Source organism: Populus euphratica, unplaced genomic scaffold (genome assembly GCF_000495115.2).
Source record: "Populus euphratica unplaced genomic scaffold, PopEup_1.0 scaffold589.1, whole genome shotgun sequence".
Lineage (NCBI taxonomy): Eukaryota > Viridiplantae > Streptophyta > Magnoliopsida > Malpighiales > Salicaceae > Populus > Populus euphratica.
Genome location: NW_011500089.1, coordinates 144,114 through 155,810, shown reverse-complemented (window position 1 = coordinate 155,810; position 11,697 = coordinate 144,114). Strand labels below are relative to the sequence as shown.

The 11,697-nt window shown below is 32.6% G+C and overlaps 1 protein-coding gene across 1 annotated transcript; it reads left to right on the top strand.

The window, feature by feature from the left end:
- Positions 1–299: 299 nt before the first annotated feature.
- LOC105109083 (subtilisin-like protease) lies at positions 300–2,991 on the top strand. Its single transcript, XM_011003673.1, has one exon. The coding sequence runs from the start codon at positions 353–355 to the stop codon at positions 2,672–2,674; it is 2,322 nt and encodes a 773-aa protein (XP_011001975.1). The 5' UTR covers positions 300–352; the 3' UTR covers positions 2,675–2,991.
- Positions 2,992–11,697: the final 8,706 nt, after the last annotated feature.

Sequence of the window (11,697 nt, the reverse complement as noted above, 5' to 3'; positions counted from 1 at the left end):
TTATATTAAATGATTTTAAAAAATATATAGTTTTATTTTTAATCAAACCGAAGGTTTAAAAAAAAGCTCTAACTGCTAGACAAAAAAAATAATTAAGGTCACACAAAAATACTGGTGACTCGTGAACTGAGCAAAAGAACAAGAAAATATCCGCAGACATTTCCAAATTCCAATATTTTTAAGTTAATCAACAATTAATTAAATTACTAATCACATTTAGTTTTTAATCTAAACTCTTAAGATAAAGAAAATTACAAAAGCCATAAAAAAAAGGGGGACAATAATCCCTTTATTCTCTCTATATCTTCCCCATCCCTGTCGGTCACGGACACCCACTTCACTCTCAACTTCAATGGCTCCTTTTCCCTCCCATCCCATCCTCTTTTCCTTCCTCCTCTTGTCCTCCTTCCCCCTCCTCTCCCTCTCCGCCGTTGATCAACCCTATAAAACCTACATCGTACGCATTGACGCTCAATCTAAGCCCTCCGTTTTCCTGACGCACTACCACTGGTACACCACTGAATTCACTGACGCCCCTCAAATACTCCACACTTACGACACCGTTTTCCATGGCTTTTCCGCCACACTCACACCAGACCACGCCGCCACTCTCAGCCAACACCCATCAGTTCTTGCGGTGTTTGAAGACCAACGGCAACAACTCCACACCACCCGGTCCCCTCAGTTTCTTGGACTCAGAAACCAACGTGGTCTCTGGTCGGAATCTGATTATGGTTCTGATGTTATCATTGGCGTTCTCGATACCGGGATCTGGCCAGAACGACGGAGTTTCTCTGACGTCAATCTTGGAGCGATTCCTGCTCGCTGGAAAGGAATTTGTGAAGTCGGCGAAAGATTTTCAGCAAGAAACTGCAACAAGAAGTTGATTGGTGCCCGGTTTTTTATCAAAGGACACGAGGCAGCAAGTGGGAGCACGGGACCGATCACTCCTATTAATGAAACTGTGGAGTTTAAGTCTCCACGAGATGCCGATGGTCATGGGACTCACACGGCATCAACTGCCGCAGGAAGGCATGTGTTTGGTGCTAGCATGGAAGGGTACGCGGCAGGGATTGCTAAAGGGGTTGCGCCGAAAGCACGTTTGGCCGTTTATAAAGTTTGTTGGAAGAATGCGGGGTGTTTTGATTCTGATATTTTAGCTGCTTTTGATGCTGCGGTTAAAGATGGAGTTGATGTTATTTCGATTTCCATTGGTGGTGGTGATGGGATTTCGGCACCTTATTATCTTGATCCGATTGCCATCGGTGCTTATGGTGCGGCTTCTAGAGGGGTTTTTGTCTCGTCTTCGGCTGGGAATGACGGGCCTAATTTAATGTCAGTGACGAATCTTGCTCCGTGGATTGTTACTGTTGGTGCTGGAACAATTGACAGGAATTTCCCTGCAGAAGTTGTTCTTGGTAATGGGAAGAGATTATCTGGTGTTTCGCTATATGCTGGTTTGCCATTGAGTGGCAAAATGTATCCTCTGGTTTATCCGGGGAAATCAGGGGTTTTGTCTGCGTCCCTGTGTATGGAAAATTCATTGGATCCTCGTGTGGTGAAGGGAAAAATTGTTGTTTGCGATCGCGGAAGTAGCGCAAGAGTGGCAAAAGGGTTGGTTGTTAAGAAAGCTGGAGGTGTTGGCATGATTCTTGCCAATGGAATTTCTAATGGTGAAGGTTTAGTTGGCGATGCTCATTTAATTCCTACTTGTGCTCTTGGTTCTGATGAGGGTGATACAGTCAAGGCTTATGTTTCAGCCACTTCGAATCCGGTTGCTACTATTGCTTTCAAGGGTACTGTGATCGGAATCAAACCAGCTCCTGTTGTGGCTTCGTTTTCGGGTAGGGGGCCAAATGGATTGACCCCGGAGATTCTGAAGCCGGACTTGATTGCTCCTGGGGTGAACATTCTTGCTGCTTGGACGGATGCTGTTGGTCCAACTGGATTGGATTCAGATACACGAAAAACTGAATTCAACATTCTTTCAGGCACTTCAATGGCATGTCCTCATGTAAGTGGGGCCGCAGCCTTGCTGAAATCTGCCCACCCAGATTGGAGTCCCGCAGCAATTAGGTCTGCAATGATGACCACTGCCAATACATTCAATAATCTACCCCAGCCAATGACTGATGAGGCCACTGGAAACGTGTCGTCATCATACGATTTAGGTGCAGGGCATCTCAATCTTGATCGAGCAATGGATCCAGGGTTGGTTTATGATATTACCAACAACGATTATGTGAACTTTTTGTGTGGAATTGGATACGGGCCTAGAGTAATTCAGGTGATCACGCGGTCACCTGTGAGTTGTCTAGAGAAGAAACCATTGCCAGAGAACCTCAATTACCCTTCAATCGCAGCATTGCTTCCAAGCTCAGCAAAGGGAGCAACAAGCAAGACATTCATTAGAACAGTCACCAATGTGGGTCAACCGGACGCTGTTTATCGTTTCACAACCCAAGCTCCAAAAGGGGTTACAGTGACAGTGAAACCACCAAAATTGGTGTTCACCGAGGCCGTGAAGAAGCAGAGCTTCATTGTAACCATAACGGCCAACACCCGGAATCTGATGCTGGATGATTCGGGTGCTGTATTCGGGTCAATTTCGTGGTCTGATGGGAAGCATGTCGTTAGGAGTTCCATTTTGGTGACCCAGATAGATCCTTTGTAAACTTCCACTTGGATCATATCTTATGATCGGTAAGGTTGGCTGGCAGATGGTTAAGCTAGCGTTGAGGTAGCAAGAGAGAGTGTGAGGTAGCATAGGTGTAGAATTTGCTACGTATAAGTGTGTGTTGCCACCCTTCTTTCTGCTGGCTGCCAGGTTAGTACTAAGGCCAAGAACTGCTTTTGAGGGATGGTTAGTGTGAGTTCTTTCTTTGTTTTTTCCTGTCCTTGTTAAATTATATCTGTTACCATCCTTTTTTCCATGTAATGTTGTATATGTATAAACTTGACAAGTTTATATAAGCTGATAGATATTAGTTATTTTCTTGGTTGCATTGTTATTATAAAAATTTGAAAAATAAAAAAATATTATTTAAATACATTTCCTATCAAATTACACTTTACTTTTCAGTGTAAAAGTCTTTGCAGTGTAGAAGTTTGAAGAGTTGAGGAAGAAATCTACTGAAAATGCCAGATGCTGTCAATTCGTAGATTGACCATTGCTTAGATTTGTCGATTTCTATAGTTTTCTAATGCTGATGTCTATCAAATTTCATTAGATTGCGGCACCGATGTTGGCTTTGGTAAAGCTTTTTTCTCGAATAACACAAGTCATGAAGCATCCGTCCCCAGTAAAGCGTCTGTTAGAAAATTGAATTTTGCTAGTCTCTTCGGTTGACCTCTACTTTTGGCCTTTTGGCCACCGGCTAAAAGCTGGTCGACAAACATGTTATTAACTCTTGTAGAAATGATATTTACTGGGAAATTTATCCGCAAGCCTGTTTCGCTTCCCTAAAAGTGGACCTGACACATGCAGAAGGTGGACGATTCGTGAGATCCCAGGTGCTCTGGTGTTTTATACATACACAAAATAATCTTAAATGCAACTCCTACTGCCTTTCGAAAATTCTGCAACATAGGATAGTAGCAGCAATATATTTGTTGAACAAGGATATTTGTGACTTAAGATTGGATAATATATATTCCAATAGCATAAATGTCTTACATAGGAGAGCACCCTTCTTTTCTTCTCTCCCTTTGCTTCATTTATTTCTCCTTTTTCTCTTTCCGAGCTCTTTATCATAGTGCTCCTTGTCTCCACCTTGACAAGCACGTACACCAAGAACTCCGCAGTGAAAATGAAATGTTTCAGTATGCGTCTGAGCAGGTTAACTTCACCGCACTTGGTTTTTGTGATTTATAAAACCCTTAGCAATGTTTAAGAGGCAGGAGAAGACGATGGAAAAGGAATCCATAACTTTTATCTTTTGGAACTGTCTGTCACCTTCCGTGTTGGTCTCCTGCCTCCTTGGATGTTCATTCAGAGGCAAAGTTGCAGATTGATCGACATGGTAAAAGAATCCATAACATTCTAGGATCCGGTTGTTACGCTCACTAATATCATCGTACAATTTTAACCAACATCTTCTTTTTTACTTTCACCATCATCATGTTAACATCATTTTCTTCCTCACCAGAATCATAATCATCTTACCATCATCATCTTTTCTTCCACCTTCACCATAACTACTTCCTTCTTCGTCAACATTATTATCTCACCATAACATTACCACCGCGATGACATTACCTCTACCTGTTTTATTATTATTGTTGTCACCACAGTCATATCATCACTATTTTCTTAATCATCATTATTATGTTACCATCACCTTCTTTTTCATTATCATCACGATTATATTAGCATTATTTTCTTTTCCTCTATTACCATCTTTATTTTCTTACTATTATCATCATTAAAAAATATTTAAAATATTTACACATAAAAATATTTACACAACTATCTTCATCGTCTCACTACTATTTCCATTATTATCGTCATTAAAAAATATTTACACCTAAGAATATTTTTCAAGTTAAACATTAAAAAGTATTATACAATATTTTATATAAAAAATATTTTATATAAAAAATATTTTATGGTTTCATTTATTAAATATTTTATATATTTTATGCGAAACAAACATACCCTAGACATATAATTTAGTATCGTTTCTTAGGTTAAATTCAAATACTTACTAAAATAAAAAAACTCATATTTTCCAACTGATAAATATGATTCCTTGAATGTGCTCTTCTATTAGTATTAGATTGAAAAATTAAGGAAAAAAAATCTATAAAAATCCTCACAATTCCTTTTTATCTCTGCTGGTAAACATATTTTCCAAAGTTGGTGGAGAAAAATAGAGTAATTGGAAGGATTTTAGGGTTTTTTCCCCTTCAATTTCTCAATAGAACCCAAATAGAGCTAGATGTGTATTCAAAGAATAAAAATAAAATCCGGGTTGGAAATCTTGAAAAAAAAATCAGAATTCTTTTCCTAGGAACATCGAATTGACACTTTTTTTCTCGAAATTAATTACCGGAATGACCATCCCTAAAGGAAACCGACCTTTGTATAAGCATTTAATTAAAAAGTAACAAAGGGTATAGAACTGGTGGATCACATTAACGAAATCCGTGCCTGCCATTTTGCCATGTTCATGGGCCAGCCGGAAAGAACTCAATTATTCGAGGCCACATTCCATGGCTAAAACTAATTGGAGCTCGAAAGGCATAGTTTATACTAACTTAGCCGACGCTCCTAGGCCTGAAAAAAATAAATATCTTCCGGGGAAAGATTTACTTGCAAGTTAATTTTTCTTTTTTTTCTTTTTAATTAAAATTTTAGTGCGAGCGTGTATGGTAACGCGGTGAGAGGTATATTTTAAAAGTACCGAATCATGCCGACAATTGTGAATTACATTGAAAGCTTCATAAAAAAATCAGAAACTTGGCAGCACTTGATCAGATAAAGTACACGTATTTTTAGATCCAACCAATGAATAAAGATACTGGTGGTGCGCTTCCGTGAAATTGTTTTTGTCGGTGCAATAATATTTATTTTTTAAAATATTTTTTATTTAAAAATAAATTAAAATAATATTTTTTAGTTTTTTAAAATTATTTTTGATATCAACCTATCAAAATAATAAAAATATTATTTAAAATAAAAAATAGTTTTTTAAAACAAAAAATAAAAAACTATACAAACTCAGCCATGAATCCTTGTAAATGACCTATGATTGCAATCCTTACTTCTAATTTATAAGATATTTGAGAGTTTGATAATTTTGTTTTGAAGTGTTTTTTATTAAAAAATATATTAAAATAATATTAAAAATAATTTTTTAAAAATAAAAATAAAAATAAAATTTACCCGACCTCCATTTAAGTGCTTAATTGCATCAATCCTGTGGATAGAGTAGGCCTGCGAGCTTGAAACCACAAATCGAAGTGAAATCTAGCTTTCAATAAGATCTTATATGCATGCAATATTATAACTCAAAACGCCTTCAATATTATATGCCTGCATCTTCCATGACATAAAATTATATTATAGGAAGGAACACCTCTTCCGCCCCCTAATAGGCAGGATGTTTTCGACTTAATTTTTTATATAACAAGATAAGTTCTTTCGCGTCCGAATCTTGCATGAGCTATCGTTATAGTTGCTATGTTTGCAAATAATATTTTGTTCACAATATCTTTAAATTTGGACCCAAAGTAATAATGCAGAGGATAAATAGCTAAATTGCTAAACCTGGGTAGATCCAAAATCTCAAATAAGATATATACCTAATCACATGTATTTGCTTGTTTTTTTTTGTTTTTGTTTTTTTTTTGTTTTATGTACCATTGATATTTTTTTTTAATTTAATAGGATTATTAAACCTAATTAAATCAATAATTAAATTTCAGATCTTTCTTACTTCTTTAAAAAAATTAGCACTGTTTGAATTTTTTTATTAAAAAAATAACTAGACTCATGATACAATACAGTCCATCTATCTAATATGTTTCCATCCAATATAATTTAGTATCGTTTCTTAGGTTAAATTCAAATACTTACTAAAATAAATAAAAAAACTCAATTATTCGAGGCCATATTCCATGGCTTTAATAAAAATAGATGTGTGGTCTTTAATAAATATTTATATTTAATTACGAGGAAGTTAATAGAATTTTTGTTTAATTCAACCAAGAAACTTATCAATAAAAAGTTCAACAGAACCAAGACGCTAGATTTCACAAGAGCTTCGCTGGAATTTTTCAGTATCAACCGTGTTTTATGGATCAAAACCATGTTGAAACGTAAATTTATTACAAGATTTCTCTTATTGCATCGGATAACGTTATTGTATAGAAATCAAAAAGATTTGATATTTCAATGTCAAGTTGGCACTGTTGACTCACTCATAACATATTATGGACGCATTCTTCATGGGTTTTTTTCTTTTGTTTTTTTTCCATCCTTTCTTTTTGAGTTTTTAGCGGGTCAAATTGTGTGTCATTTTGTTGGGGAATGGCATTTTGTTGGGGAATGGCGGGATTGAAATATGAGGAATGACAGTGAAAAAAATGGAAGAAATGGGTAATTTTAAAAAGTTTGAGCAAAATATTCATTGTAATTCCTAGACTTTAAAATTATAAATAGTATGTCCATTCAGTGATTTGAATTCTTGATTGGAAAGAAATGAGAAAAAATCGGTGAAATCCGGTGCTAAAAAGAGAATTTTTGTTGGATCCAATTCTAACCTTAAAAACAATCGATATTTATATCAACTTATTTTATTTAATAAGAAGAATTTAAATTAAGTGTTTTTTTTATCTTAAAATGGCTTAAAAACACATTTGAACTCGAAAAAAAATTTATTTCAAATTAATTTTGGATTTTGGAATGGTTTTTTGGGATATTTTAGACTAGGAATGAGTCTATTAAGTTGATTAAAATGTTTTATAGATATCTTCCATCACAAAAAATTCTTATATTAAAAACTTTTGTGCCCTAATTTTTGAGTCATCATCCAAGTTGAGATATGAATAATATCATACGGCATGTCACCCAACTCATCTAAAAAAATTAATGGTCTAAGCATATATAAGCTTTTTTTGTCAAACACAACAACACCTAGCCCTTTTCTTTTAAAATATTTTTTTAATTAATGTCTTTTTATGTGTAGTTTTTCAAAATAGTTTTTAAATTTATATTTAAACTAATACTCATTATTTCTTTTATTTTTTTTATTCAACCTCTTTTAAATAGCAATTATTTTTTTAATTATTTTGTATACATCTTATTTTTTAAAAGATTATTATAATTCATCTATATTTTTTATGTTTTATATAAATAAAATTTATTTATAAAAAATAAAAAATATTTTTTAATAATATTTCTAATATGTGTAACATCGCATAGTATTTTTTGCCTTTTATTTTATTGAATCAATTTCATTAGCATTTATTTTTATTATCATTAATTAAATAAAATATTAATTTTGATGAATAAAGTCCTTAAACACAATTGGGTCAAATGTTCGAGTTATGAGATCAAATATTTTAATATGTATTTTTTTTTAATTTTTATCTTTATTTATTGTTATCAAATTTTATTTAAACATTAATATATATATATATAATTCTGAATTTATTTGATTAGATGGACGTATAAATTTCTTTAAAAATTTTCTTTATATAAAATCCAATCCGCGAGTAAGATAATGACAACATGATATCTTTTTTTTAATGAATTTGAAGTTGCCAGGTGACAAGAGCAAAAGCCATTAACATGCACATAGAAAGCATGGAGGTGATAAAAACAAAAAAAACATGATTGTCAAGTGTTTGACAAAGATGTGGCACCACCACCTTGACGAAGACAGATACCTCCACTGTGACACCTCAGCAAGTGGGGCTCTCCAGCCTGCTATGCATAATTTGTTAAAACAGAGTCTTCAACTTGAACGATTATCAGCACACAGATCACTCCACGTACACGTGGTTATGATGCCCAGCCACATTATAACGAAAAGGTCAAAGAGCTCAGCATTTCGCTTAATATTTTTCATGATGGGACTATTATTTTTCCTAAAATCACTTGGTTTTGTTTCAGGGGCAAAATATTTTTTTTTATGGGATCTATTACTCGTTAAAATAATAAATGAGCTTAAATAGTTTTTTTATTATACAGTATATTTATTTTTATTACCTTCGACTGCAAATAATATTAAAATCTTATTAAGTCTTTGACGTAATTTTATAACAGTTAACTAGCTTCCCTTATTGCCATTAAATTTTTAAAAGCTTTTGCCTTTAATTCAAGAGTTCCAGTGTCTTTTCTATTGGTAGTTACTGGGTATAAGCAAAAAAACAAAAGTTAAAAACATATGAACAATGTACGTCAGGTTCATATAGAGCATGCGGTACCTCTTGATTGCCAAAACCTTGTTTACGGGTAAGCGACCGAAGCTTCCCAGCACCCCCCTATGTACAAGTAGTGTCCGTGACTTAATTGTTGGTGATTTGGTGTATATAGCACTCTTTTTTTCTCTTTTCTAATTAATTTTTGTACTGATCATTAAAAAAATTAAATTAATTTCTAAAGTTTGATGTTCTTAAGATTTCATCTATGTTCTTGTTATTTTTATTTTTTTATTTAGAGTAATTTATAAAATTAATGATTTTTTTAATTTCATCCTCAAAAAAATTTTCATTTGTTAGATTTTGTTCTTATTCTTTTTATTACTATTTATTTTTATTTTAAATAGTTTTTGAAATTATTTTTTTATAATTTCATTATTCTTGAGTTTTTTTCCCATCAAATCTAATCAATTTTTATTATTTTTATTGTTGTGTTTTTACCTTGCAAAATTTTTTTTATTATTTCATCCTTCAACATTTAATTGGTCAAGTATTTAAATTTTTAGTTCCATCCGGATCTAGAATTTAATAATTATGGGTTTAAGAGATTAGTCTCGGTTTATGAAATTCACACAGATTTCCTTAGTTTTTCTTCTTTTCTTAAGCTTTTGCTTTCATTCTCTGATATTTTGTTAATTTTATTCACTTTCTATATGATTATTTAATCATTTTGAAAATACACATAAGTTGCCAAGGTGTTTTGTTTTTTTGTCTTTGTTAAATTTAGCTTTTAAAAAAAGATTTTATTTTTAAATTAAATTAATTAATTTCATTATCTAACATCTTATTCTTTAGATGTTGAGTTTGGGTTGAGAATTTAATAGATTACAGGTTTGAAAGTTTAATCTTAGTTTACAAAATTTACTCGGATTTGCTTGATTCCCCTTCCTTTTTATCTTTTTTTTTTGTGATTTCATTCTTTAATTTTTTTATTCATTTTATATAGGATTTATCTTCCTTTTTAAAATAACAATGGTTGCCTCAGAGTGTTTTTTCTATCTTTGCTTAATTTAGTTTTTTAAAAGGAAGTTTTTTCATTAAATTGAATTTATTGATTTTACCCTTCATATTTAATTTGATAGGTATTAAGCATTTTAGTTTAGCCAAGGTCTATAATTTAACAGGTTATAGGTTTAAAAAATTAAAACGGGTTTACAAGGTTTACCCGAACTTGCTTTGTTTTTTCTTCATTTTTTAAGTTTTTTTTGTTTCATTTATCAATATTTTGTTATTTTTTTATTTATTTTCTATGAGATTTCTTTGTGGTTTTGAAAATAATAAGGGTTCATTTAGATTTATTTTTTTTATCTTTGTTGAATTTAGCTTTTTAAATAAGAGTTTATTCTTAATTAAATTAAGTTACTTGCATGGGAGTACGGATGAGATGCTTGATTAATATTGTTTTATTTTGTTTTTTTTATAAGTTATTGTTTTGATAGCACATGTGATTTTTTTTAATTACCAAATTCTTATATTTTCTTACTCTTTTTAAAATGTTGATATTGCATGAACATCATTTTTTATATTGATAAAAAATTAATATGATATCCAGCGTAACAGAGACTATTTATCTAATTCTTTGCTAAATTATATCCATAATTGAGTTGAAATTATTAAGAAAAACTATTTAGATCAATGTAATTATTTTTTTTGGTATGGACTAACATTCATGATGATGAGTGCTCATTTGTCATTATAATAACTTTTATTTTTAAAGTGTTTTTTAAATTATTCTTTATCTTAGAAAAAATTAAATTGATAATTTTTTAAGTTTTTTTTTTTATTTTTTTGATGTGGTAATAATAAAAATAAAAAATATTATTTTAATGCATTGAAATAATAAAAAAAAACAATTTTCAAAAATATTATAAACCACATACATAACAAACAATTACAATATAAGAATGCAAGATGCTTGCTTTAACTAGCCATATCGTAATTAACGGAAGTTGCAATTTCTTATTTCTATCAATTTCGCATATCCAATGGCAGTGATTTCTGGGTTCCCAAGAGTGCAGGCATAATCAAATACAGACCCAAAGTCTCAACCGCAGCATCTATAAAGTTTCAACCACAAGAAACCTAGGGCTAGAGAATAAGATGAGAATTGATATCATGGGCCACAGCCTCAACAAACTCAAATAATTTCCACCATATTTAGGAGTTTTTATCCTGCAATTAGCCTGTAATAACGCCCAAATTTGCTAAAACAATGATGATGGAGTGCTTTTCACATCACTCTTTATTTCAATTACCCAAGTTCTGATGGAATAGGAAGAGCACGCACAACCACCAGGGACATGATTCCTCACCTAAGTCAACATCGCTAGTAAGCCGTGTCTCCCTGTTACTATCTGGGCCAATGATTTACGCTACGAAGCTGATGTTTATGAGATGGTAGAATTTGTAGATTGATGTTATTTATTTTGCCTTTATTTATGATTTTATAATTATTTTTCAAGATGAGAATGGTGTATGGTTATATCATTTAATAGGGTAAGAATTATTTTTTTTCTCTCCAGTTTCCCGAGCTGGGCAAGCTATTTGGGTAAATAGAATAGGCCCAAGTCTGTTACATGGTCCAATAAACAAGTTTACCTGACCCTCAAGAAATTCCAGGCACACGATCCAGAAACGAGCCCAAGAAAGGGTCAGGAGTGCATGCTCTGCGTCCAAAAGCTTGCTAACGAGCCCCATGGCGGCGACAATGGCAGCAAGCCAGCACCTCGCATAGAGTTTTCCCTCCAAGCAAAATTTGAGAAAAACGAA

Bases quoted from the DNA above. Each gene is read 5' to 3' on its own strand.
- LOC105109083 (XM_011003673.1), top strand. From the start codon at position 353: ATGGCTCCTTTTCCCTCCCATCCCATCCTCTTTTCCTTCCTCCTCTTG.